The 26991-nt window shown below is 49.7% G+C and overlaps 10 protein-coding genes across 10 annotated transcripts; 3 read left to right on the top strand and 7 right to left on the bottom strand.

Moving 5' to 3' along the window:
- Nucleotides 1-2371: 2371 nt before the first annotated feature.
- On the bottom strand, nucleotides 2372-3103 carry BKA67DRAFT_535570 (uncharacterized protein; the record flags this gene model as incomplete). Its single annotated transcript, XM_046100035.1, has 1 exon — nucleotides 2372-3103. The coding sequence occupies one exon, from the start codon at nucleotides 3101-3103 to the stop codon at nucleotides 2372-2374; it is 732 nt and encodes a 243-aa protein (XP_045958508.1).
- A 654-nt stretch (nucleotides 3104-3757) lies between these two features.
- On the bottom strand, nucleotides 3758-6082 carry BKA67DRAFT_564492 (uncharacterized protein). Its single transcript, XM_046102748.1, has 3 exons — nucleotides 5877-6082; nucleotides 5261-5594; nucleotides 3758-5132 (listed from the first exon to the last, which is right to left on the bottom strand). Exons 1-3 carry the CDS (start codon nucleotides 6014-6016, stop codon nucleotides 3930-3932), a joined length of 1677 nt encoding a protein of 558 aa, XP_045958507.1. The 5' UTR covers nucleotides 6017-6082; the 3' UTR covers nucleotides 3758-3929.
- A 402-nt stretch (nucleotides 6083-6484) lies between these two features.
- BKA67DRAFT_676755 (Rad9-domain-containing protein) lies at nucleotides 6485-8181 on the top strand (the record flags this gene model as incomplete). The annotated part of the gene is made up of 5 exons (XM_046108812.1): nucleotides 6485-6598; nucleotides 6666-6803; nucleotides 6857-7005; nucleotides 7035-7276; nucleotides 7323-8181. The coding sequence occupies 5 exons, from the start codon at nucleotides 6485-6487 to the stop codon at nucleotides 8117-8119; spliced, it is 1440 nt and encodes a 479-aa protein (XP_045958506.1). The 3' UTR covers nucleotides 8120-8181.
- Nucleotides 8182-8243: 62 nt separating this feature from the next.
- BKA67DRAFT_658548 (RCC1 domain-containing protein) lies at nucleotides 8244-9383 on the bottom strand (the record flags this gene model as incomplete). Its single annotated transcript, XM_046107297.1, has 1 exon — nucleotides 8244-9383. The coding sequence occupies one exon, from the start codon at nucleotides 9381-9383 to the stop codon at nucleotides 8244-8246; it is 1140 nt and encodes a 379-aa protein (XP_045958505.1).
- A 427-nt stretch (nucleotides 9384-9810) lies between these two features.
- BKA67DRAFT_564484 (prephenate dehydrogenase) lies at nucleotides 9811-12036 on the top strand. The gene is made up of 4 exons (XM_046102747.1): nucleotides 9811-10061; nucleotides 10384-10444; nucleotides 10500-10760; nucleotides 10957-12036. The coding sequence occupies exons 1-4, from the start codon at nucleotides 9946-9948 to the stop codon at nucleotides 11851-11853; spliced, it is 1335 nt and encodes a 444-aa protein (XP_045958504.1). The 5' UTR covers nucleotides 9811-9945; the 3' UTR covers nucleotides 11854-12036.
- Nucleotides 12037-13625: 1589 nt separating this feature from the next.
- On the bottom strand, nucleotides 13626-14608 carry BKA67DRAFT_658546 (myo-inositol transporter 1; the record flags this gene model as incomplete). The annotated part of the gene is made up of 3 exons (XM_046107296.1): nucleotides 13626-14015; nucleotides 14099-14284; nucleotides 14381-14608. The coding sequence occupies 3 exons, from the start codon at nucleotides 14606-14608 to the stop codon at nucleotides 13626-13628; spliced, it is 804 nt and encodes a 267-aa protein (XP_045958503.1).
- Nucleotides 14609-16240: 1632 nt separating this feature from the next.
- BKA67DRAFT_691284 (uncharacterized protein) lies at nucleotides 16241-17048 on the bottom strand (the record flags this gene model as incomplete). Its single annotated transcript, XM_046109167.1, has 2 exons — nucleotides 16751-17048; nucleotides 16241-16677 (listed from the first exon to the last, which is right to left on the bottom strand). Exons 1-2 carry the CDS (start codon nucleotides 16797-16799, stop codon nucleotides 16241-16243), a joined length of 486 nt encoding a protein of 161 aa, XP_045958502.1. The 5' UTR covers nucleotides 16800-17048.
- A 2152-nt stretch (nucleotides 17049-19200) lies between these two features.
- BKA67DRAFT_564474 (uncharacterized protein) lies at nucleotides 19201-21682 on the bottom strand. The gene is made up of 2 exons (XM_046102746.1): nucleotides 21403-21682; nucleotides 19201-21341 (listed from the first exon to the last, which is right to left on the bottom strand). The coding sequence occupies exons 1-2, from the start codon at nucleotides 21567-21569 to the stop codon at nucleotides 19358-19360; spliced, it is 2151 nt and encodes a 716-aa protein (XP_045958501.1). The 5' UTR covers nucleotides 21570-21682; the 3' UTR covers nucleotides 19201-19357.
- Nucleotides 21683-22666: 984 nt separating this feature from the next.
- BKA67DRAFT_535562 (uncharacterized protein) lies at nucleotides 22667-23485 on the top strand (the record flags this gene model as incomplete). The annotated part of the gene is made up of 2 exons (XM_046100034.1): nucleotides 22667-22757; nucleotides 22938-23485. 2 exons carry the CDS (start codon nucleotides 22667-22669, stop codon nucleotides 23483-23485), a joined length of 639 nt encoding a protein of 212 aa, XP_045958500.1.
- A 306-nt stretch (nucleotides 23486-23791) lies between these two features.
- Nucleotides 23792-26164, bottom strand: BKA67DRAFT_272726 (uncharacterized protein). The gene has a single exon (XM_046095891.1). It carries the CDS (start codon nucleotides 25932-25934, stop codon nucleotides 23964-23966), a length of 1971 nt encoding a protein of 656 aa, XP_045958499.1. The 5' UTR covers nucleotides 25935-26164; the 3' UTR covers nucleotides 23792-23963.
- Between the last annotated feature and the right edge of the window lie 827 nt (nucleotides 26165-26991).

Below are 26991 nucleotides of genomic sequence, written 5' to 3'. Positions count from 1 at the left end.
GCGCTGCAGGGGCTCACGTATCAGATCAACCTTCTGAAACATGATTAATCCCTCCACCTTTCCTCCTTCAGCCCTCCTAAGTCCAGGCTTCCAGACGTCCGGCGATTTGATGGAGATGACCGAGGCTTAGCGACTGCCTAGTATGAGAAATCAAGTGCTTTTGTTGCTAACAAGTGTACAAGTTGTTGATATGGAATCAACCACAAACCCACGGATTACGATAACAGTATGGATCTAGCCGCCTGTCCGTTACCGAGGACAATAGTGCTCAAGCTAAGCCCAAGTTCGACATCACTCCGTTAGCGAGAATGATACAGCGCTCTTGGGTCGATGATGAGATGAACAGAAAGCTTTTGGAGAGAGTTCCAAGTAACGAGAAAAGATATTGACGTTACCCACAGCCGTTAATTCTAGTGTTCTAGACCTTCCGCATCCTGTATTGGTAGCTCAGAGACGTCAGCCAGAGCTCGGCTGGCAATCATTCCAAACATTGTCGTGAACCGTTGGTTCTTGTCTTTTGGTACGTATCCATAAGTAAAACTCATGGCCATCCTGGGTTCAAGCTTCTCCTTCTCAAAACCATACAGTACTATTGAGAAATACTCGTACTTTAGCAACTAGATCTTGTGGATGTGTTTCAACTGCAGAAGCGATGGAACGTTTTCCCTCTCAGCCCATCTTTTGATGCAGGACAGGTGGCTGACGACATGACTTAATTATCCTGGATTACCTCGTCAATATTTGCAAGTTCGCGAAGTCTTTTACTTCCACCATGACTCAACTGTAAGCGAACCTTGAGAATCCACATGGACAGGGAGCGACCGATTTATTACGCTTGACAACTGTCAGTCTTGCCACTTCTTGGCTCTGAACGCATAGCAGAGATGTTATAATCCGGGATCGTGACCTTCGGCCATTCGGTTCCGTCGGGCTGGCAAGGCTGGCCGGCCAAAATAAGACATTCGTTGTATTGATAATGGATAATGAGCGCCCACTAGTCTAGTCCAGAATTCCGCGTCTATACTAGCGTAGCCTTCCGCCCACTAAGTTATAGAGCTCGACTAGCATGTAAGAAAATGTACCAACATTCCGCGAATACCGTTTCACGCCTGCGATTGAACTTTTGTCATTGATGACCAACTTCACCTCTGAAATTGGACTTCCAGAACGATATTATACTCGGCTGTTCTAGCTATGTGGTGTGTGCCTTGCAGCCTTCTCACATTCAGCAGCAGCTTAGAGTAGGTATAAGTCTTCTATTAAGGTGTATGGCTGACGCTCTGACTTCCTGTTTGAGCCATTGCAAAGACTCGCGTTGCGCGAAGCGGAGCAAACTCTGCAACGAGCCGGTCGATCACCTGTGCAAGAAAGAAATTCACCTTCGTATACCAATATGACGCCCGGGAGCTCCGTACTCAACTAACGGCGCTGAACACAAAACCGTGCCGTACTAGCTGGGGACTAATTCTAGGACCTAAGTCGCCAAGCGTGTAATTCGACCACTCGGCACTTCGCTGCCAAAGTGATCTGACACGACGCTCAGGATTTACAAACAAGATTTCAAGGTTGTGTTCATCATCTCCCTGTTACTCTTTGCTTCTAGCGAGCTTCGACGGGTTGTTCTGTGGGCACAGCCAGCCGATCCTACCGGGGTGAAACGGGGATGGGCCGCCCACAACGCATGACAACGCACGCCCTATTGGGAAATTATTCAATGCTTCACCAGTTTACCCGCTGTATCGCGGCGCCTTACTTCGGCTCTTATGAAGATCTTGGAGCCAATGATGACGCGATGCCGTCCCCCAGACAGAAGACGATCCGTCGAGTGTCCAGGCCTTTTTCTCAGCCACTGAAATCGTGGAAGTTGGCTCTTGCGACGCACGGCCAAAGAGCCAAGTTGAGGTAGTCGCGATTTTACACAGCAAGGAATGACCGCGTTACGACCCGGGAAAAAAACCCCGATCACTCATATTCCATGTAGACTGATCTTTTGTGGGTAGAATAATGCAAACCGTGGTTTGTTTTATCTGATAGCAAGTTTGTTTGATGTTTACGCAACGCAACTTACGGAAACCGAGGCCACAATAGGCTGAACCTGCTTCTAAACAGACTTCCCACGTTGGCCCTCCCATTTTCACGGGCACGTTAGCTGTAAACCCCGTAAATAGCAACAAGAAGTTATCCGGAGATTCGTCCTATCGCATCTCTTTTCAGCAATTGCAAGCGGGAGTGCAGGGGCTATCCGCGTCTTGAGTTGCTTGCCGGCGCAGCCCAATTATAGTGCAAACATCAATGGAATGGAGCACCAAAGCTGACCATAGTAGGCACTGAGTCCTCTCAAGTCCACAGAATCACCCCCTGTATCAGTACCCTATTCCTTGTTAATCCTTTTCCATACCTCTGTCTCCGCTGCGGCCAGCTTCTCGCCTGTTGCCTGGGCCCACTTCTTTGCAGAATTCCAGACTCCGTCATCCTCCGCCTCGGACTGCTGGTGATAGGTGGTGTCGTTTTGTTCCATAGCAGTCCTCTGGTACCTGTTAAGTTCAGATGCATTTCCGTCCTGGTGATAACCGGGTGGGTGTTGCAGATTTTGGCCAAGTTCGCCGCCTTGGCTGCCGTATGTTGGCCCAGAAGCTACCGCCGAGGACGTGCCGGATTGCTGGGCTGGATACGCCATGGTTGGAGGTGGGATTGACATTTGCAGGGGATATGATACTGTGGCAGATGGAGGGGTAGACGTCGTTGCTGATGAGGGGACGTACTTCTCCCCATCCTTTGGAGGAGGCGGAACATGGATCTTGGTAGGTTGAGGAAATGCTCCAGGTTGTGGTGCAGGTGGACGATCATCACTGTTGACACCTTGCGTAGGAATTGGAGGTATATAAGCACCACGTGATTGAGCTGTAGTCGTGGCTGTTGGCAACGAAGGTACAGCACCGGGCTTAGCCTGAGGATAAAACTGTGCACTCGTCGGTGCAGCCGTAGTCGTAGTTGTAGCCGTGACTTTCTCTGAATCCTTCGCTGGCACTGATGTTGTTTGTGGAACTACACCTGACGCTTTTGTAGCGATCGGGCTATCTGTGTATGTTGGAATGGGTGGCATCTTGGCGGCGTGCGTTACTGCAGCAAGTTCACAGCACACTAAAAAAGAAAACCCCGAATGGACAATTGAGACAAGATGCGAGGAGGGTCACTAGTGGTGTAAACAGCTATTTTCTCGAATGTGAGGTTCACGTTCCCTCAAATTTGATTGAAATGTTGGCTTATGGAAGTCGTGGCCACAAGGTGAATCAAGCACGGGCACGACGTCATCGGCTTGTCAGGTGACCTTGAAGTGTGTATGCAAAGTCATGACGACGTAATAAAGACAATCAATTTACTTTTTACTTTTTCTTTTCTAGAAGCCAACGAATTAGCTCTCTACTCTAGTATAATTACAGATGTATGCAGATTCATGCTTGTTGAATTCTGCTTTGTGGAGGGATTGCTGGTGCGTGGGTTTGGGCAGTTGCGTATCTCCAAGATTCTCTAAGAACGAATATTGTCGATATTTCCTCGAATTCAAAACATATCGAGCATTTCTATGTATTCAATGCGACCGGTGTTAGAAAAAGTACAAGATTTTAATTCTAGTACAGTTGGGCTCATATCACACGTATCTTCCCATGTATTGAACGGTGCGTAGATGCCGTCTTCCTTTTACCCAAGATTAGTACCTAATAAGGCTGTAAACTTTTCAGTCACAATTGAAAACATGTGGGAAAATCTTAGACTAGCACTCCGGCTATGCTTGCTGTAATATATGGTCTTTGCCGGTTCTACATTATGTCTGTCAAATGTTGTCCTGTACTCTTCGTATCCTACAAATTCTGGTCTTGGTTGAACGCCTGTGAAGTAGCGTAGTATATTGTCGCTTATCCCTGGTTGGTTTAGTCCGAGTCTGATGAGAAGTCACCCTCGTGAGCCTCATCGGGATCTTTAAATACACCAATATCAATCCTTCCTCCAAGGACATTGACAAAGTGGCTGACAAGCCAAGCCTCCTCGTCTTCATTGAATTTCCAGTTCCCTATCTGATTGTTGATCTCAACGACAATCCCCTTTTGCCGCTCCGGATCAAGGTTTTGAGCAAATGTCTGAAGGCCTTCGAACGTGAACACCGACAATGCATTAACGAGCAAGTTCTGAAGGTGCCGTATCGTGCCAAGTGATTCAAGAATCTGGTCATCGATCCAATCACCACCGAAGCTCAGATTTGTCAATGCTGGGAGAGCCATAATTATTTTGCGGAGTTCAATCGCACGAACCGATGCCCTCTTTAAATCGAGTGATTTGAGATTGTTCAGCTTGCAGATTGACTCTGCCAATGGCGGCGTCTCATGTATGATCAACGCATCCGGCATTCCGTCCAGACCACCGATAGCAAGGTCCTCGAGCTCGTCCTGCTGAGCAAGCGCTTTCCAGGCGGCAACATCCACCTCCTCACCATGTGAACTGAAGCCTTGCAGATCCAGCGCACGCAGCCGGATACCAGGCGAGTTAAGAACATCCTTGACAACGAGGAGGCCATCTCTGATATTGGTGAGCGTCAAATTACGGAGTTTTGTGCAATTCTGAATCCAAGAAGCTATTTCCTTTAGGACCGTTTCGTTGCCAGCTAAGTCACAGGGATTATGCCGCTGGCTTTCGAGACTGAGACTCTCTAAAGCCACACAAGCAGGAAGAACGTTCAAAGAGCTCATCACGGCGCCTGGTAAGCTACCTAGCGTGAGGACTTTAAGTGACACCGCATGAGCATTCAGGGCAATCAATGTTTGTTCACCAATGTCGTTGAAGCTGATGATCTCAAAGCATTGCAAGGTATTCGGTCGCAGAATCTGGAAGAACCGCGCTACGTTCTCGTCAATCTCGTCGCCTCGACACGTCAAGCACCGAAATTCAGAGAATTTGGGGCACCACTGGGCTATTGCACTCGCAGCTTCCGCTGTCAGTGATGATCCATCCTGTAGATGAAGGGACTGTAGCGATGGGAGGCGGGTAAGCCAAACCGGCAGAATCTCTCGTGGTATCATGGTGACCTCCAGGTGTACAAGAGTCACAGATGTTTCAGTCTGGTCCGCCGCCTGCTTGACCTAAGCATTAAATAGCAATTAGCATTTACGGCAGGACGAGGCGAGAGGGTTCTTTTGTAATCATCCAAGTAGGGCGTCTGTAGCAACTTTGCTAATTGCAGCCAGAGAAGCTTGACGTATACACTTACGCATTGCGTGATTGCCTCTCCAGCCTCGATCATAGATTGCTGAAAGTCAAACAGGGGCATAGCCTGGCTCCTGGTCGGTCTTTTCAGCGTTTGATTCCCACGAAGAACTACAAATTGTTTGATCTCATCTTGAGGTTCTAGAAGAGTAACATCCTTATTATTCCAGATGTCTTCAAGCAGCGATCCGTAGTTCCCAAGAGACAAAGACCGGATATAGGTGCAGTACGGGTAAATCGTCTGCCCAATACTCGACAAAAGTATTGAGCGCCATAATCTTGCCAGTTTTTTCAGGCTGAATGTTTCAGGTTGGTTAATGGGCGACAGTTCCTGGACACTGCAGAAGAAGTTAGTTTTTGGTAGCTTTATTATGCCTGCATACCTAGCAGCAAGTACCAGGATAGTCGCCGTGGTCGAAGATGAGCAACAAATCACGCGGTTTGACGAAAGTGGCAGCCTGAGCCGTCTGGAATCGCAGATGGACTGCAGCAGTCGGAACTGCTCTATTGAATAAAAGCCATTGTAGATGCGCTCTTTAAGAAAAAGCATCAAAGCATCTGGACGCGATCTCTGGCTCACCAAGTGTCATCGACGGAACCAGCAAGAGAAAATGACCTACCCGTAAAGTTGCTCTATGGCAAGGCTTGCTACTCTTCGACTGACTAGAGAGCACTGGAATAGCGTGGCAAAGTCACATCGGAACGCCAGCTCTTGACAAAGCAGAAGGACGATATCTTGCGGCAATGATGAACGAGGCATACTGAAACTACCGAAAAGGATGTGTTGTTAGGGTGTCTAAGTCTAAGTAATGTTGGCATAGGTACAGAAAAGCATAATTAGAATACCAAGATAGATGCCTTGTGGATTGATGTCATGGAGCCGCACTAGTGGAACACGCACTGTATGAAATGCACAAAACTCACGATAAGTGCACAGTGTTTCTAGTGTTCTTACATGGCTGCGACCCCGCGACGCGCTTTCCAACGCGACTCTCTAGTAGCACATGTTAGGTGGGCATCACATCACACAGGCACAGTCAGCTCAGGTTGACCCTCGGTAAATGAAAAACTTGCATAAAATCATTGCAGTCTGTAGTTTGTGTGTATACTTGCATGGTCCTGCTCGTTCCTTGGCGTCACCAAGCATCAAAGAATTTCATTGGGTGTTTGATTGGAACAGCTATGTTTACGCAGTAGAATTCGCCTCAAGACTCTTTACCCTCTCAGCATGCCGCTTCTAAAGTTCACGTTGAGCGAGGAAGGTGTTGGCGCTTTACGTGAGGCCCTAGCATGTCTCAACAAGTTTGGCGAAGAAGTTTCACTTGAAGCCACAAAGGACAAGGTGTGAAAGAATCGTTTGGATGTCTAGGTTTATCAGAAGGTCTAATTGCTGATTTCTGTGTTCACAGCTTGACTTTACTGCAATGAACTCATCCAAGTCAGCATACGCTAAATTCTCCTTCGCAACCAACCGATTTTTCTCTCGTTATCAATATGAAGGTGCTCCGCCGAACAGAAACAAATTCTACTGTAAATTGTACAATCGGGTGAGTAGTTTTTTTTGCAGATGCGCATACCATTCTAATGCAAAAGTTGTCAGGCTCTTCTGTCCCTCTTCCGTGCCCGCAGCGGAGATCCCACACATGAGCATGAGAAGGACACCACGATTGAGCGTTGTGATGTTGCTATTGAAGACGAGGCGGGGAGGAACAGCAGATTTATTGTCAAGATTATCTGCAGAAACGGCAGGTTTGACTCTTGTTTATGACCTATGAAAGCCTTTTCCTAACAAAAGCCCTAGGTATGACCACCAAGTATCGTCTGCCATTCGAGGTCAGCGCTCCTGTCCACGCAAAATTCAATATGGAGGAAGCACCGAATGAATGGAAAATGGCATCTCGTACATTGCGACAACTTATGGACCACTTTGGACCTGGTATCGAATACCTCGATATTCATGCCGACGATGATCAAACTGTCAATTTCACCTGCTATACTGAGAAGGTTGCACACGGTGATGGTATGTTTTTAATTACTTGATCGTAACGTGTACTAACTATGCCAAGAGGTCCTCAAGAAACCATTGCATACATCGATCGCTGTTGAACGAGATGAGTTTGAAAAGTTTGAGGTGGCAGAAGACAGCATACATGTTGTGGTGAGTGTGAAGGATTTCCGAGCTATTACACAGCATGCAGCTCCGCTCAACAGTGAGATCACAGCAAGCTACTCTTTGCCATCACGGCCAATGCAGATCAGTTACGAAGGGGATGGTCTCAAATGCAAGTTCCTGCTCATGACAGTTGGAGACCGCGGGGTTCCTGGCCAGAAGGGCAAGAAGTCCAGAGCCAATGTCAAAGGGCCTAAGCTGCCACAGCTTGAAGCTTCAGCTAGTCGCGCAACTTCACATGCGCCTAGTCCCGCACCACAACCGGCATCCTCGCGGCAAGAGAGACCCATGCCCTCATTACGTCCGTCCAATTCAAGAGTATCTGAACGCCCTCCTCCTCCAGCTTTCGACGACGAGGACTCGTTGTTTGTACCTCAGGACAATGATAACCAGTGGGAGCCGGTAAACCTCAACGAGGATGAGGATGAAGAAGAGGAAAGCGCTCGATTGGAATGGAGCGCAAGTGCGCAACCGGTCAGTAGTTGTCATCACGGGCGTCATGTCCGGCAAGATTCTAATTGTAAACAGAACGCGTCCGTCTCTGCCATCAATATCCGATCAGCCATGACTCAGCAGTCTGTCGGCGAGAGCGGCTTGATGTCTAAAGGATCCAATGGTATACCCACACCCTCAGGTTTTGAACCAACACAGCGCCTCTCAGACGTTCGAAAGTACGGCCTGTTTGGCGAATAGGATGCCTGGAAGTAGGCTCATCTGTTTTCTTCGCCAGTGTTCATGGGCCACGTATTGTATTTACATAATTTGCTTTTGGGGTTTCAGGAACCGAACATCGCTGTGTCACAAAACACAATTGGCGCTATAAATGTATACCCTCCGCTTGCACGTAGATCCAGCTTGTAGCGCAACCTGCTCCTATGGTTGTGATTCGAGACCCCTCCGGAAGGTTACTTGATGAAGCAATAACATTCCAACGTCCTTTCACGTCACCAGACTTTCCTTCGGTTTGTGGCCCGCAGTTGCCATGCTCGCCCCATCCCCAAGTAATGGCTTCCTCATTTTCAGTTATTGCAAGCACGTGTTCGCTTCCTGCCTGGATGTGCTTGAGTTTGGGAATCTCCGGTGGCGGCAGTTGACCATGGTCGTTTCGTCCCCAAGCACTCAATGTGCCGTCGCTTTTCAAGACATATATACTGCCCCAACTGCCGCTGATCAATGTCCAGTCTGGGAGAGCTGAAAGCGCGTTGGACTTCAACCCCCACTTGTCAGCACCAAGAACAACCATTTTGCCTTGCTCCGGGTTTCCGATGAGGGCAGTGGAATACTGCCCACATACCACGTCGACTACTTGAAAATCGACACCACTGACATGGCCAATCTGATGCGGAGCAAGGTGAACTACAGGCACTGGTGACGTGCCATCATTGAGTGCAACTAGCTGTCCCAGTTGTCCTTTTCTCCCATTACCCCAACCGCAAACCTCACCATTGCTGAGTACAGCGACGACATGCGCTAGTCCTGCAGCGAGCCGGACAACTTCTGTTTCTGGAGGTGGGAAGTTGGGGACAAGCTTTGGTTCCACGATGCCCTTTGCTTCAAATCCCAACTGCCCATGCTCTCCAATACCGCAGCTGTAGACCTTTGTAGCTCTCCCGTTGTCATCTTTAACAACAAAGGTTGAGCTCTCCCACGTGCAAGCCACGAGCGCAATCGGGCCCAATGCTTCTGTCTCAGAAAGGACGAGCTCCTCAAACTGTGCGTTATCTGCTGTGCTGATGGTGGTGATTCCGCATGCGCCTTTTGATGAGTCGCCGCTCCAGTATGCTTCACCAGACTCGGTGAGTATTATGGTATGATTTCCACCTGCAGCAACCTTGACAATGGCGTCTGACGGAGGCTCGCAATGGAAAATTACCGGCTTGGGGACCGAGACATCCTCTTTGTGACCAATGCCAAGTTGTCCGGAGCCGTTGGAACCTAGAGCAAAGAGACCGGCCATGTTACGTTCTCAAATAGGTGAACCAATCTACGATCTATCACGTAGTGGTAGTTGATTACTCATGTCCGTTGGACTTAGGCTACGCAATGCGAGGGAATATGCATCAAAGTGGAGTGGTTTTGGTTGAAAGCACCAAGACAAACAACTGTTTTCGATTCAACACTACAAACTCTCAGTATTGGAATCACCAAGAGTGTTTCTATAGAGGCAGGTATCGTCAGACAGACTGAATGGTAATGGACTTCACCGGAAATGCAAACTCGATACACGAATTGTTCACGTCGCCGACCATAAACAGTAGTCAATGGATTAGTAGGTGCTGCACCTCTGCGCCGGGCCGGAATGATGCCGGTGCCCCACCTGCGTTTGTCTTCCCAAAATTCTCGAAGGTTAAAAAGAATGCAGAGCTCTTCTCCAACTTCCCGTCTCACTCATCCTTTAATCAATTCTCACCTCACGCCAGCTTTAGCTTGCGCGCGCATTCTCTTCCGGAATAGAATGAGGTGGTTTATGATTCCAACTGGTTGATTGACGGACAGAGCATTATTGTCAGCAATCCACCATGGCGGCAACCTCGAGCAGAATCCCTCCTGGAATGGAGAACTTTGTGGTAGGCATTATTGGTATGGGAGCCATGGGGAAGATGTATGCTCAGAGGCTCAGCGATGCTGGATGGAGGTATGATTTACCCATCAACGTAGCGATTCCGCTGCCAAGCTCTTGAGCCTCTGAGATCTTTATCAGGTAAGACCTTTTTCTCCGCCTACTATTCCCCTTCCTTGCAAATGATGACTTGAGTGCATTTGGCTCGAGCATTGCTTGTGGCAGGCTGGATCGGCCATTCTGGTCCCCGGCTGGCTGCTTGCTTTCCATGATGTTACTTCTCAGCTACCTTAATTTTTTCTTGTCTGAATGCAATACGGAAACACTTTATTTTCTGCCACTTATGTTGCAATAAGAAGCTAATAGTATTCCAATAGGCTGACTCGGTCCCGAATAGAATCCACGGCTGCGACAGGGATGAAAACTACGAAAGCTTGAAGGAAGAGTTCGCTAGTAGGGTATATATCTGTAGTTATTTCGCATCTCAGGAACATGTACTGAGAGTTTGTCCAGAGCAATGTTCAAATTTTCCGGAATGGCCACTTTGTGTCTCGATCGAGCGACTGGATCATGTACAGTGTAGAAGCTGCCAACATAGATAAGATTGCGGCGTTGTACGCACCTTCAACCAAAATGGGTGCCATCGTTGGTGGCCAGACATCGTGCAAGAAGCCTGAGATCGATGCACTGGAGAAATATCTACCTGATGATTGTGACATTGTCTCTTGCCATTCACTCCACGGACCAGGAACCGACACCAGGGATCAGCCGTTGGTGAGTTCAGTCTTGCATTTCTGCTGTACAAACCCAACACGAATTGTTTTACTCGACGCAGAAGCACAACTGTGCTTAATGACACATCATACCAAACTGATGTGCTTCTCTTTTTGCTGTCTTTTCATGCTCGAGTCAACCTCTAGTGGCGACATTTTCTCGTTTCTGCTTGTACCGTTCACTGCTAATTTCGCAGGTTCTGATCAAACATCGCGCCTCTGATGAATCGTTCCAGAAAGTCGAAGCGGTCCTGAGCTGCCTACAAAGTCGTCATGTCTACCTTACAGCTCAAGAACACGACCATATCACCGCAGACACCCAAGCAGTGACCCATGCGGCTTTCCTGTCAATGGGCAAAGCTTGGAACAGTATGAAGCAATACCCCTGGGAGACAGCGCGCTACATTGGCGGCATCGAGAACGTCAAAATCAACATTATGCTGCGTATCTACAGCCAGAAATGGCATGTGTACGCAGGCCTCGCTATCTTGAATCCAGAAGCACGAAAGCAGATCGAGCAGTATGCCAAGAGCACTACCGAATTATACAAGCTTATGCTCGAGAATAAAGGTGACGAGCTCAAGGCCCGTGTCTATGCTGCCAAGGACCGAGTGTTTGGTACCAGCGCTGGTGGGAGATTCGAGAAAGACGGCCCGCTTCTTGACGATGAGGTTTTAGACGAGTTCAGTCTCGGAAAAAAGCCCGAATTGCTTTTACCGAACAATCATCTCTCGCTTCTAGCCATGGTAGACTGTTGGTCTGCATTGGGTATCGTGCCCTATGACCACATGATTTGCTCAACACCCATTTTCAGGATGTGGCTAGGTGTCACCGAGAACCTGTTTCGCAATCAGGAGCGGCTGGACGAGGCCATCCGTGTGGCTATTGACGATACATCTTTCCGTAGCGATGATCTGGAGTTCACATTTGCAGCGAGAGGTTGGGCTGAGTGCGTCTCCTTGGGTCACTTTGAGACGTGGAAGGAAAGGTTCATGATTACGCAGCGCTTCTTCGAACCCAGATTCGCTGGTGCCATTGAGGTGGGCAATGATATGTTGAAGGTACTTGCGAGAAGACGTAGAGGTAGCCGATAGAGCATCGCGCATCACTTCAAGGATCATGCTCATGTATTAGCTTCTCCAAGCATCTGTTGTCTCATTTCACAGACTCGGCCACATGACCACGTTAGAGCTAGGGTCCATGACAGAGCAGGCTGAATATATTGACGTAGCATTGATGTAGCCCTTTGTCTTAATTTATAAATATTTATCAACCAGTCCAAAACCTGTTATAGCAGCTAGCGGTAATGATAACAAAACAACCGTATTAAAAGCGTTTGAAGGGGACTTTGGATATCTAACCTTATTTAAGATGGTATAAACATCAATTTACTATGAGAAAATCAGTACTATGACTTCGTGCGAACCAGCTTGACGCCGAAAACGGTCGGCCGCTGGTTCATCGGGATTACGTTGTGCGCATGGGCGATATAATAGAACCCTGGTTGCCGGCCATTGTTATTTCTTAAGACGTTCGCTCCTTGCTTCCACCTAAGTCCTGCATCGACATTTTTTGGACCACCAACAATACCCAAGGGCGTTGCTAGATCGCACCCTTCGCGCTTGGCACTCGTGGCCTCAACCGCTCGCTGCTTCCCACCGCGATCAGGGCCTCTAGCAGCTAGTGGTTTTTCTTTTTTTTACCTTCAGATATTGGCACATTGGTTCCACACGCGCGGTTTTTCGAAAAGTGCTGTGAGGATCTCGAGTCTTTCGCTTTTGCCCCTTGCGACGATATACGAGAGGTCTTTAATAGCATAATACTACAGAGGTGTATGATGGAAAAGGGGGATGAGAAGCTTCCTCGCCGCCCCTAGCCTTTAATGCCTTCGAGGGGCAATATCAGAGTTTCGACGAACTCCTCAGCCGGTCACGCCCGGAACATAATATAAACTGTCCGCCTCTATCATTGAAATACAACACGCTTCACAAGCGGGCAATACCGTTGCAGCAGGAGAATATGAAGAATCATTGGAATCCATACTATTCTGATTTCTGCTTTTTGGCGGCCTACAAAGTCCTATTCGTAAAGGGTCGGTCTGAGAGACTACCTTGATGGTACGACGACAAACTCAAAAATTCCTTTCTGCGTTTCATTCTCTCCTTACACCCTAGTAATGCAACTAACGCAAAGTTTTGAGGTGTTCTCCAGCTCGCGCTGTAAAACTATGTCACGTCTCACGCATCGGGTGTGTTCCAAAGGGGCCATCAGCCTCAGCGGCTTGGAACAGACCTAGCTGGTATGGCCTTCGACAGGCTATGCGGCGGTTCTGGCGACAAGTCAATGGTCTGCTCGGTTCTCAGTGCCTCACCGAGTCGCTATGCCGTAGGCGAGTAGTGATATTTGGTAATAGTGGACCACATGATGCTGGAAACACTTTGATAACTGTACTTCTTTCAGGATCATTCATACTCCACTTGACACTATATGCATCCCCAAGTCTGAATCTCACGTTTCCATCAACTAATCAGGTTCCCGCTGGCCAGATAGTTTGTGCTTTATATAGCATTGTTTGACTCCAAGTCGTAGTTAACGCAAACTTTCATTCTCTGGGTATCTCCATGTATCAGGCCTTTTTAATAGTAGCACATTGGCAGAATAAGAAGAGCATTAGACTCTATTTATTGGGCGGTGAAGCGGAAGCACCCGGGGAGAAAATCAAAATACAGCGTTGGCGGCCTGTAACGGTTGGAGCTCTTATATTATCACTGTGCCACTTGACTATCAATAACAATTTACCATATCACATTTGACCCTCACTTGCCCTTGTTTGCTAGCGGCCAGGAAATCCAAATGCAAATATAATCTACTCCTGGCTTTGCTTGGCTAACCTTTGCTTTTTTCGCCATGCCTCGGCATAACGCACTCCGAAACCATGCTGGAAAACTGCTCTGACCTCCTCAAGCGTCATGTTCGCAGCCTCAGGGAAGCAGAAGACGACATAGATCCAGCCTAGAAATGAAGTACAAGCATAAAAGCCGAAAGTGCCGGCTGGAGTGATGCCCTTCATCATGGACAAGAAGGTGGACGATACAATGATATTGGGGCCCCAATTAAAGTTGTTGATACCCGTCGTTCCCAACGCACGCACCTCCATCGGCAGAAATTCGTTGGCTTGCCAGGGCACCCAGCCTAGTCCTGCCGCATAGAAAGCGACGAATAGATCAAAGAAGCCAGAACGATGTATGCCGGTGTGCTGACATGGTCATCTGTGACCTCAAGTGTCTAAAGGTCGATTGGTATCCAGTGAAACGCGATCACAGCTGCAGCAAGACAAACCGGCATCCCCCACATGGTCCAGATCAGAATGCGACGCCGTCCGATTTTGTTAATAAATATGATGGAGACTACGGTGAAGAGCCAATTGATCGCGGCAATAATGGTTCCAACCGCGACTGGGTTTTTGAAACCAACAATGGCAAACAGCGTGCTTGAGCAATACATCATGGTGTTAAAGCCGCACATCTATTTACAATATTAGCTTGGACCTTTGGAACAACCCTCCTCTTGCCTAGGGAGAGATGATAGCTACGAGAAACGAAATGACTGGTGAAAGCTCACCTGTTGGAAGAACATGAGACCACAAGCTGCAATCATGGCTCGGCGGTTTGCTGGAAGGGTGAAGATGTTCTTGGCTGCAGCCCGCAGCCTGATTTCTTGAGTCAGGGCCTTGGCTTGCATCACGCTGTGTTCTAGAGAAAGCAGCTTGTTCTCAATGTGTTGTTCTGTCGCATGAGGATAGATCTGGCGAAGGACTTTCTCACATTCTGCCCGGTGGCCGTGATACATGAGCTGGCAAACCAGACAGATAATAACACAAGACTTTTATGCTTCCAGAACTTCTGAGTTTGCGAACTTTACCTATTCCTTCTGAAGCATTACAACTACGTATTGGTTGTGAGTATCAAGCTCATTGAACTACGGCGGACCAAAGGAGCCACTTTTCAACAACCTCATTTTGCAAATAGATGACGGTTTTACGGCATGACGATTTCCAAGACTAAGATTTTGGGATCAGAAAATGGCAGAGTCTATGCTGAATTAAGCACTAAACCAGTCTCAACACATGATAATGACCCAGATCGTTCTGTCCAAAACGGTGCGCACTGGAAATAACACTTCACCCATTCTTAAAACGGATTTCTATAGCACGCATGGCTCCTGTTTCCCGTACGAAAATGTATGAAAGCAGAATTCCCTTTTATATCTAGACTTATAACACAGCATATATGAGTCAAAGCTGATTTACAAGCTTGTTAATAGGCCTTATAAGAAGAAATAAAGTGTATAATAACTCCCTTTAATTATATTTCATGTTGATTAATAGTTATTAGTGCCAGAATATACTAAGCTACCACTTGACTGTATACATTTCAGTACGGAGAGCGCGGCCAATGACGTGTGTCTAAATGTTAATATAAGCGCCTCAACCTACATCCACCACCTCCTATCATAATTATTCTCTCCATATATCGCTTATAATTTCGCGAGCTTGATGCGAGTATGTAATACTTACAAGAAAGAAGAAAAATAAGACGATGCACTTTCCGGTCGAGCAAGAGAGAGAGTCCGAGCTTCTTAATACTACGATCTAGCGCTGAGTGGGCCAAGACTTAGCACTGAGTATAGCTCGTGCCACTTTCTAAATCAGTGCCTACTTTTAGGAGCGCATAAAATCTATTCCAAATAATTATATATGAATCAAACAATATAGAAAAAACTACGATATACAGCTAGGAATTAAAGAACTAATTTACCGGAACTAGGGCTCAGCTCAGCTTATATGCTTGTACCCGAAGTCAGCTTCACTACTTCCAGGTCAACGTGACAACGTGTTTCCCCAGCCACTCCAGCCATGCTTCATCCCTTCAACATGGGTGACGGCACTCCTGCCGAAATTTTGCAGCCGATCTTTAGCAGTTTGGTGGGCGAGACCAGAACTTTCGCTCAACTCAGGCTCGTCCCCCACTCATAGCGTACCCTCCCTCCCCTTCTTTACTCAAGGATGCCAACCTTAGCAGGCCAACATCGATTACTGCCAGCCGTTCTCTGGCTACGATTACTACTCAAAAATGAGCCAGGACAAGCTTGATGAATTGCAAGAATTCGAGAAAGGAGTTAAGGCCTGATGGACATCACTACTCTATAGGATCGTAATACTAATCAAGTGTTTGTAGGGTGATCCTCAATAGAGTATTGTTCAGTGGCGTCGTTCCTCAGCTATTCTGAGGGATCCCTGAAGGCTATCTATCAATGGTGGACCGTGCACCTTAGGCATCTACACAACTGGTGGCACTAGGCAACCATCCACCCCCCCGGTAGCCTGAAAGAACTAAAAGTGAACTTTCTGAATCACTATGAATCACGATTTCGTGATGAACTTTGGTGTTTTGAGTGATCGCCGATCACAAATAGTCAGCTTCAGTTGGCGGATAAATTTTGCGTGTTGTTCTTCTTGCATTTGGCTAGTTGCAGTGGCTTCTTCTTCTCCAACAGCGTTGCCTTCGTTTGGATTTTAGATAGAAGATCGGTCCATCGTAGTTTGTTCGCTGTGAAGTCGTAGAAGAGTGTGGAATACCATCCTTCATCAACATCCTTCAGTGGTATCAAGACTGTCAGGGTTGCCACTCTTTCATGAATTGGAAAGCCGAGCTCTTCCAACCGAATCTTCATCCTCGAGGCTTGATTGAGGTATTCTTGCAGTGTTGAATCAGGCTTCTGGTGATTCCATTTGGTCATCAGATCTGCCACTAGATCCTCAGAAGTACAAGGGATACACTTGCAGATGTGGTCGTAGATGACTTTGGGGTCCTTCTCATTCTTCTTATCCCATCCGTGGTTGACCAGGATATCATGTACTGGTCTGGTCCAAGCCGTACCAGTCAAGGCGTGTGGTGATCTGAAATTTCCAATCCTCTAGATTTTCTTCACCTTTCAAAGACTCAATGGGTCTGGTGACAAAAGGATCTCTGTCCATCATGTCGGTAGAGATGGAGTGAAGGAATAGATGGATGTGCAGGAAGAGAATAAGGAAGAAGGAAGCTTAGAGGGCTTCTTGATTCAAGGACTTTTGGTTTTATTGCCCCTGTTCCAATTTATCCGTAGATCGTGAGAGGTTTTGAGGACTTATGCCTAGCCGACAACGTGTTTTCTTTAAGTGGACTGGTGTTATTTTGGTGGTAGGTGCTAGGAATTTTACCTGTTTGCACGAACCCCGCACCCACAAAGCTGTTTTCGAGTATTGATATAATCTTTCCTTGAGTGATTACGAAAAATTTCACGTAGAATTTTGGTATTTATTGGTTTTGTTCTACAGTGTTTGGTGGGCTGTACTGTGTGTTCTGACAGCTTTGATGTGTGATCAACTAATGACGCGCTCTCGCGACTGATCAACGCGTTTGTTGGTGATTCGTCGATCTTTTCTTCACAAAATATCTTCAAATGGATTTATTGTGGTGTTTTGTGGTGCTAAAAGGAGAATTGCTTTGACTCTTACCGTTTTTCTGACTGTGGCTATATTTTTCTTTATGAAGAATACTGTGGAAGCATATGATCATGATTCCTATGTGGGGCTCATAACCTGATGAACATCACTACTCTGTAGGATCATGATACTGATCAAATGTGTGCATGTTGATCCTCAGTAGAGTGTGTTCAGTGGCGTCGTTCCTCAGCTATTCTGGGGGATCCCTGAAGGCTATCTATAAAGGGTGGACTGTGCACCTCAGGCATCTACCTAACTGGTGGCACTAGGCAACCATCGAGGCCCTCGTTTATATGATGGAGCTTTTGCTTCCTAATTATTTTGACCCTAACCTAGCTTACACGCACGTCACCCACGTACCCAAAGGGACCTTGCAAGTGATAGGTGACAAGAGACTGGCAGGCAAGGCACTGGTACACGGAGTAAGGCCACCGCAGGTGACTTTGACTATTGAGCACATGACCATCACTTGGTGATACAAGTTTATGGGCCCAGTACATACTAGATCAAAAAGCTGTTAGATCCTTGCGGCCCTTACCCCACCCGCCATGATCTATACCCCTTAATGTCTCTGAGACCCTACACCATTATATGGCGGGCATACGACAAAAATAAAGCTTTACCGACTAATCAAATCTTGTTCGGCTGATCTCTTCCCGGTGTCCATACATCGCTCCCACATTCGTTGTCATTATTAAAATAGGAGGATCGTACACGGTAAAGCAGGACATGTGTGCCAAGTACTCTAACCAAGCCCCGACGGCTACGACATCGATACGATCGTGTATAAGCACGGCGCGGCCTGCAAGACATTGAAAACTGCTGGCTATTCGAGTTCCACCCGGCAGGTTATGATCTGGTGTACTGCTACCCCGATAACGCAGAGAAAGGCTACATCACGGGAGGCGAGCACGTGACTGTCATCAAAGATATGGCACAGGACGCCATCAATGCCTCTATGACTGGTCCGGCGACGGACAGCAGTATACCTTGAATCCAGCGGTGAAGTCCGACACCAGCACCTTCATCCGGGATATATGCAAGGAGGAAGGCATAGCCAGCTATTGTTATTTCTACCGCAACGACCCCACGCGGACGAGTGGTGGCGACATAGGGGATATTTTGCTGCGCATCGCCGCCGCCCTTTAAATACCAACAATGCCCTCATCAGGTCTATGAGATCCAAGGCGAGAGGTATGTCACGTTCCCGTATTCTTCTATTCGCGGACTGCTGATAATAAGCTGCTCCTTACAGGTGCAAGTAAATGCTGGCCAAGCTGATTTGCAACGGGTCTGTCAGCCAGTGCATCGGCAGCGACACGAACAAGCTGAATCTTAGCACTTTGCCGGGTCAGGTCAGAAGGGATGTGTGACGTGGAACACGCGGGCAGTAAAGACCACTAACGAACGTTCCTACGAATGGTAGAGATGGACGCAAACCAAGTGACTTGGTCAGAACAGTTGTGGAATGCCATAGAGGCAGAACTCGGAATTGTCCAGAAGCCGTGCGATGACAACATGAAGAGTTGATATGGAAGGAAGAACGTCGATGGTCCAGCGTGTTCGGGGGGCTTTAGAAGGTGCCCCGGACGTGGCATCAACTTTCCACGCCACGCTCTGCTTCCCCTGTTATTTCTGCACGCGTCACACGGACGTGATCTATCAGGTAGACTAGCGCAAGAGACGAGCGAGGCAAATGGAGGGCCTCGACTCGGTTCTCTTTGAGTAGAAGGGCAACAACAAACGACAACCTTGGCTCTTGGGTCAAGGAACCGCGAAGCGGTGACTGGTTTGAGCACATGATAAGCGGTTGGTGATTGAGTTATTACACCCCATACTTGAGTGTTGCGCAACAATTTCAAAAGAGAACTGCCCAGAAGGCTCATATATGGCGAGATGCTAGGAAGCTGCAGTGAATTAAATTAGTTGTTGCATTTTCAAATCCCGCCGAGCAGCACGGCGTGACGTGTGGGTATCTCGATATTGGCCAGGTTAATCTTAGCCACTCTCGAACTTCTTACTATATTTGCTCTAGGAGCACACACTGTACCTGATTACCGTGGCACATTTGGTAGAGGCCTAGGTCCAACGATTTGCCTCCGCCCAGCACCAATGCCCGCGGATCCTTTGTTCTGGCTGTCACCGCCAGTATACCCACTCCATTGACCGACATCCCACCGCCCACCGACACCTCCTCCGATGCCATCAACGCCTTCACCGGACCGAACCGCCTTGGCAGTCTCCCTCTGAGAGTCCTCCCACTCCTGCTGGCGTTGTCGTTCCATCTCCATCTCGCGCTCCAGCAGCGATTTGCCTGCGAAGCCACCAGCTTTCGTCTTGGCTTGTGATTGCACTCTGCGACGGTCTTCGGCGTCACGCTCAGCCGTTGCACCGAGTTCTCGGGAATACGTTGACTGGGCTGGTGGAGAGACCGGCGCCGGGTTTGCTGCGAGGAAACGGTCTGTTCTACTTGCGCTCGAGGGGTTGGGTAGTGGTCGGGCGAATGGCGATTTCGAACCGGTAGGGGATCTTGCAGCCGCGGGACTGCTGCTGAAGCCACCCTGAAGTGGGCTCTTTGCCTTCTCTGGTACCGGGAGCGGCCTACTTTCACCTGTGCGCTGAGTTCTTAGAGGTAGGGTCGGGGGCGGAGCTTCGCTAATGCGGCCCTCGCCGGTGCGTTGAGTTCTCAGCGGCACAGGAGGTGGCAGGGTGTCGCCGGTCCGCTGTGGCTTCAGCGGGCTTGTCGCCTTTGGGTCCGGCAAGGGGCGAGACGGGAGTGCAGGTGCTGGCACCCCCGAGGCCTGGTCTTCTTGGTGGCGATCCCACTGCGTGCGCAGAACCTCGCGCTCATCGCGTGACCATGAGTCTTGTCTGCTTGGTATATCCTGGCTGCTAGGCGGCCGGTTGGGAAGTCTTGGTCTGCTCCGTGATCGATTCCGGCTCTTGGCTCCACCCCGACGTCGTTCTCGGTCTTCTTGATATTCTGCCTCGCGCTGACGCGCAAGTTCCAACTGTTCTTCCAGTTCTCTGATGCGATCGCCGTCAGACTTTGGAGCTCCAGCGCTTCGCTCGGCCTGATACTGACTCAGAAATTGTCCTTGAAGCTGTGAGTTACCCTTGTTTTGCGCCTTCTTTCGTTCCTCTATTAGTCGAGCCTCTGCTTCCTCTTCTTCTTGGCGACGCTTTTCTTCGGTCAATCTCCACTGGCGCTCCTCCTCGTCCCACCGGCGTTTTTCCTCTTCGGCTTTACGCTTCTCGTCGTCTCGCTGCCTCCGCGTCTCTTCTTCCCAGCGTCTTTCTTGGTCCAGTCGGGCTCGCTCTTCCTCTGCGTCTTGATCAGCTTTGCGCCGCTGCTCCTCCTCTCGCATCTGTACACGCTGTTTTTCAGCTTCGGCTTCTTGCTCCTTCCGGCGTCGCTCCTTCTCTGCCATATTGGGTACGTGCGGACCAGCACTAGTGATCTGACGACGGCCGCCGAATGCTATGCCCAGATTGCCCTGCGATGCACCGCCCATGTATCCATACTGAGCAATGTTCCAGGCTGGGCTGGTAACGCCTTCGTGGTCCCTCTTGCTCCAGCTACTGACGCCAGGGGAGGCTACACGATCGCTTGTCGGGCTCTTGGTAGGGCTCCATCGCCCGGAACCCGAGTCGCCAGTTTTTGTTGATGTCAAGCCGGGTCGACTGCCGTACGTAGATGAAGTATGCGAAGTGTTGGATAATGCTCGGCTTCTGTTGGGGGAGCCCGTGCTTTGCGGCGACAAAACCCCTTTTGTCGGTTTGGCCCCTATCGGTGACGGGAACTTTGATGGATTGACCCTTTGGGCAGCCCGAGAGAATGCACCCAGGCATTGGAGTACTTGCGCCGGATCCTTCTGCTCGAACAGGTCGACGGTAAGGAACATGTCATGATCAGGCAGGTTTAGCGGTGGGGATTTGCAGGCTCGTAAGAAGTGCGATATGTTCTCCATTTGCACAAAGGGCATGGCGGATTTCTTGAATTTGACACCCGGGGGGCCTATGGCTAAGTTTACGAGTCTGTACTGTAGGTGAGCACTCGATATCAAGTTGAGAGTGTGGGTTGGACCATTGTGCTTACTTGCACAGCGCCTGGCCATCTTTGAGCCCTTCTAGCAGGTCGCCGCCAGGGAGACGTTCGCCTATTGTTCCCTCGATCCATGATCGGACTTCGTTGGCGGCGGCGGGGGTATATCTGTCGAGGCGCAACTTGCGCAAGTCTTTATCCAAGGATGAGACAGACGCCATGTTGCATTGGTATATGGTTGATGAAATATTTCGATATCGTATATTCACGCGAGGTTTTTATCGTGAACATCAGAGACAGCAAGTTGACCATGAGGTGATGGTGAGCTGTCTGGAGAGAAAGAGAGAGAGAGAGAGAGTAAGTGAGAAATGCGCCGTGTGAAGGCCGTCGCAATCGGATTCGGCGCAGTCGGGTTTGTAGGGTGAATGGCGAATGACGAATGAGGTCAGAGGTCAGAGGTCAGAGGTTAGAGGTTAGAGGTGGAGGCGGCAGTGCTTATTTCATTCGGATCGCAAACCTCGAAAATGGTGGTATAAGAAAGTTGAGTTTAATTGCCCTTCAAGCCCGAGGAAGATCCATGCGCAGAGAGCTCAAAGTCATGCGCATAAACATTAGCTAACTTGGGTTGTGTTGTGTTTCCGTTTCAATCAGCAATGCGCCTGTCAGGAACCCGGCGACGACAATCTGCTGGAGAAAGGAACATGAACATGAACATGAACTGACAGGCCGGGGGGCAGCACAAACAAGGATTGCCCACTTTCACCCAAAGTGGTGCCTACCCCACTGACTTGAATGCCCAACTACTACATAGACGGGCGCCAAGGAGCTGGAAGTTGGCAGACATATTTCATCGTGTCCCAAATAGTGCGAAAGAGCCTCCTTACACTACGTCATGGGGTTCTATAACACAAAGCAGGAGATCATCATCCCGCGTATTTGACGACTTGAACCTTGGACATGAGAACCAAATACGGTTGACTTGAAGAGGACAAACCATGACACGTTGGCATACGTCGGATTGCCCTAACCTACTCTGTATAGCATCACGAATCCCGGCGTTGCATTTCGGACACCGCGCAACTAATGGGAAAACCCCCTGTGCAGGAACCTGTCCCCCTTCTCCCGAGCCCCCCAAAACCCCTAAACCCCCTGTGGCTGTGGCCTGCCCAGAGTTCCGTGGCGAGACGATTGCAATGACGGAATCACGACTTATCGATTACAGCTTCATGTGGCGGTGCCGAAATTAATTACAGCGACGAGCCTCATGATCGCAACTCGTCCAGGAGCAATGTGACACACCCAGAACTACCCAGCCAAAATGTCCATGATGCCCGAGATAGGTACCATTCAGCGCGCCTGGTACCGCTGGAAGATGCTGCGGTTGCCGTGGCGGAAGCGCTTCCTCGTCGGTACGTGTGTGAAGACGTATTCCCACAACAGCGCCCTGCCCAGGTAGATCTATCTGTCATGCGGAGCGCTTCCGGCTTCCCAGATGTCTCTGCCCCCCCCCCCCCCCTCCTCCTACTCCTCCTCCTCCGCCCCCTTCCCGGTACATAAGCTCACATTCACCCCCTCTTCCCGCCAAACAGGCCTCGACCTCCGCGGCAACACGTACTGGACGTTCCGGGACCAGCGGCCCGACAAGCACACGCCGGCCTCGGCCCTGCGCTGGCGGCGCATCGTGCAGTACCCGCGCTCGACGCACCTCTCGGACGTGGCGGTCCCGCCGCAGTGGCACCAGTGGCTGCGGCACCAGCGCGAGCACCCGCCGTCCCTCGCCGAGCAGTCCGCCGACGTGGCCCGGCAGGACCGCATCAGGGTGCTGGCGGCCGAGGCGGACGCACGCTGGGAGGCCAAGCCCAGCCTGGCGGACATGCCCGGACGGGGCGAGAAGAGCCAGCCCGCACCGGCGCTCGATACGGATCGGACGCAGCCGCACATCCAAGCTGCTGGGGAGAGGGCGCAGCCCGAGGGACACAGCGACGGAGGGCAGAGCAAGACAGAGGTCAAGGACGACCCCTGGAAGAAGGCCGCAGGTCGTGGGCCCAGCGAGAACTGGCAGCCGGCGGCCTGGACACCTACACCGAGTTCGCGGAGCACAAGGACCAGTGCCGTCAAGTCAAATGCAGGACGATAAAGCCGCAGTTTCATGGCCAGGAGCTCCTTTCCAGGTGTATCATTTAAGTGTATCGATATTCTAGCTTTTTTACAGAAGCTCGAGGGCAATATGCCACGGAGGCATTCCCAAATAGTGTATATCAGACAAAACATGTCTGTGATGGAAACCGCATCCGAACGCCAATATTGAAGATTGAAGCTTCGTTTCCGTGGGTATCATTTGCTACATCTATTGAATTGGGCATCCCAGAACCAACGTCAGCATCGTGACGCTTGCTAGACTGACGGCCCTCCTCATTCTCTGAGATCTCTCCAGTAGAGCTCCTGTGTCGCTTCCTCGCCGGGGACACTTGCTCGCCGTATCACGTCACCTTCACATAGATACAGTCTTTCAACTCCGATTGTCCATCCTATGAACTTCGTGCTGTCATGTACGATACCTCAGTGGTGTCTGCCGCATGCATTAGCTTCGAATCATGTAGACAATGGGGAACAGTTCAGAGCATACCCTCATCCATCTCATCACTTTCATGTTGGCGACATTGTGGACAGAGCCAGCGGCCTTTCGGCTCACTCTTGAGACCAATACACTTCCAGTGAAACCACCCGTACGAACAGTTCGGGTTGTCGCAAGCAACCATATCACCATGCTCGATCTGCCGACACAGGCAATATGTTTTGTCCGCCTTTTCCGGCTCATCCGTTTCCGCGTCCTCTCCACTGGCCTCTTCTGAGATGAGCTCTACCAGCTGCCGAAGCCTGCTCGAGCTTTCTTGCAGAACCGTTCGAGCTTCTGTGTCCGGGTCCTCTTGAGCATAGCCATTGCGCTTTCCCCTCGTACCGGCAACCTTTTTCTTGATTTTTGCTTCGCGCGCTTTGATGCCTTTCGCGACTGCATCGTAGAAACCATCGCTAAATTGGGCTGTGCCTTCCATCCAAACCAGCTTGACAAGCTCCTCAAGAAGCACGCTAACCTTGGCGTTGTCCTCGGTCGCGATCGTATTTGCGGCGTAGGGAAGGAAGCAACGCTCAAGGATAGCAGGGCTGGTGCCATTAGCATCGTAGATCTCACGGTCTACTTTAGAGGGATTGACCGCTGAGGAAGGCATAAAATGGATCAGCACGTCCTGGAGGACGGAGATCTGGCTGTCCAGCCGCAGGGATGAAGTCGTTGAGTCGATAAAAGCTGTGAAGAGGGATAGTGGTAGAGATCGAATTTGCGTCTCGTAAGATTCGTACAAGTCTGGTAGATCGATGGGCGGAGCCGGCAGGAAGTGGCATAAGTAAGACAGGGCGGCGAATAGTCGTTGACGCAAGGCTATAGACTCGACATACGATGCTTCCAGAGCCGGGGACTCGTTCCTGTTGGAATAAGTCTTTCGCTTTTGAGGTGTCGGGGGCTCGGAATTCTGAGATGAATAGACCGAGTCGTCGTCGAGCAGCTCGCCAAAGTCCCCCTTCTCAATGTTGATCTTTCGCTTCCGCTTCTTGAAAGCCTTGTTTCTCGATCTTCCCTTGTGTTCCTTATCCCATATCTCCTGAAATAGTGAAGACGCCGAACCTTGACCATCGGCAAATATGACCTTGATGACCCACTTCAAGCCTCCAGTTCTACCGTTCCGCTGGTTGAGATAGCCGGCTAGAATGGAAGTACTGAGCGATGAATATTTGCATTCGCCTTCTTCGCCGCCTGCCCGGAAATGCCCCTGTTCATCCATCTCTTTGCGCTCGTCGAGATCCTTCTCAATGACTTCGAGCATGAAGTCAAGCCACTGGCGCCAGTACTCCCAGCGATTAGGATACAAGACGCTGCAGTTGAGGGCCCAACCAACGACGTTGAAGAAGTCATGCCCGCGCCTCCAGACCCCATGTTTTCCGTATCTGCCATACAGCTGTGCCTCCCCTCCGACGTCAGCCACAAAGTCGTCGCTGTCCCCGCTGGGGGATCGTCGCGTTGCTTGCCCAAATCGAAAGGCTTCGTGGAGTCGGGCGTTGACAGGACCGACAGTGTTGAGAATGTTGCGCAAGTAGTCGAGCGCTGCAGACGATACGTCACTCCAATGGTCCTCGCGGGGCCGTGTCGTCAGGTCTGGGTGTACAGTCAATGTGCTCAGAAAAGCCAGCACGTTCGGAGCCGGGCAATAGACGTGGTCGCTGCTCTCCTGCCTTCGAGGCGTCCATCGCGTACCTGGTGGGAGCAACGCGCTACTCGAAGATTGTAGTCTACCCAGCACCCTCAGAGCGAGTATGTGTAAGTTCTCCTCAAGGTAGATTTGACAGTGCTGTTTCAACTCTGGCGGCAGCTGCCTCGCGCTGTAATACTCTCTCCTGGGCGCATCGTTGTCGGGCGCATCGATGTCTGTCACTGTGATATCCAGAGGGTTTGGGGGCGACGCTTCGGCCGTGATGAAGGAATCCGGCGACGAGAGAGGCGACGATGTCGCTGGGTCAAGCAGTGGCGGCGGCATCCTTCACATGCTTGCATCACATGCTTGCCTCACGACGGTTTCGCTTAACGCGCTCTGAAGTTGAATGAAGACGCGCCTAGTCCTTTGGGCGATGAGATCGGCGACGCGGGGTTTAGCGTTAGCTGCTGTATTAGTTGGTGGGGACCCTTGATGAGCCAGCTAGCGGGTTTCGTGAGCGGTGCAGCGTCAAATTTATAGGTTAGGCCTTCGACGCATACTAGGCTTTGAACATGGCGCATCGGTCACAATGAGATACACATATTGCCCAAGGTCTCAGCATGATTATCCATACCGAAGTCTTTTCCAAAAGTCTTCGGTCGCCAAGACTCGGATTTTTGGTACGTACCGCAGCAACATGTCGTCAGCTTGCATCAACGAAATTTCAGCTGCTGCTAAGCATGATCGCTAGTGCTCCATAGCGATTGACTTGTAGTTCACTTCCAGGTTAGCGGCTTTAATGCTTCAAGGCCCCGTGAGCAATTTGGCTTGCCGCTGGTTGCGGATTATTCACAGCTGCTTATACAAGCTAGTTAGAGCGATCGAAGACTTTTGGTAGGAACCTCCGTATAATGGGATATAGAGTCCTCAGTTAGAATGTGTTGATACGGCAGAACTATTCCGTTGTTGTACCTAGAAACAGGCTTGCCAATTACACGGTTCTCCCAGGTCAAATACTGCAGGTGCACTATCGCCGATGGACACTTGTTCCAATTCTGTGTGCCATGAGCAATGCAAAGGATTATTCGGGAGATGTCCCCTTCGAAATATTTTGACAAGTTAACAAAAAGAAATATGTCCATTCATGATCAAATTTATTCCGCTGTAGTCTCTCGACATGTTTTTTATACAACACTTGTGCTTTTTTAAACGACTGTATCTCACGAGTGAAGAGTTTAAATTGTGCTTTGGGAAATGGTATAGTACAGCACGATCATGGTCCGCAGCTGCATTACGCACTCCGGTGCTTCTCTAGTATCATCGTGGCATCGTAGAGCCGACCGACAACCAGGCTTCCTTGTCGCAACGCACTGGTTCAGCAAGGGAGTTCGGCACCTTT

Source organism: Truncatella angustata (assembly GCF_020726525.1).
Source record: "Truncatella angustata strain MPI-SDFR-AT-0073 chromosome Unknown BKA67scaffold_4, whole genome shotgun sequence".
NCBI classification, from domain to species: Eukaryota; Fungi; Ascomycota; class Sordariomycetes; order Amphisphaeriales; family Sporocadaceae; genus Truncatella; species Truncatella angustata.
Note: the sequence above shows the minus strand (reverse complement) of the source record. Positions and strands in the feature narration are given on the sequence as shown.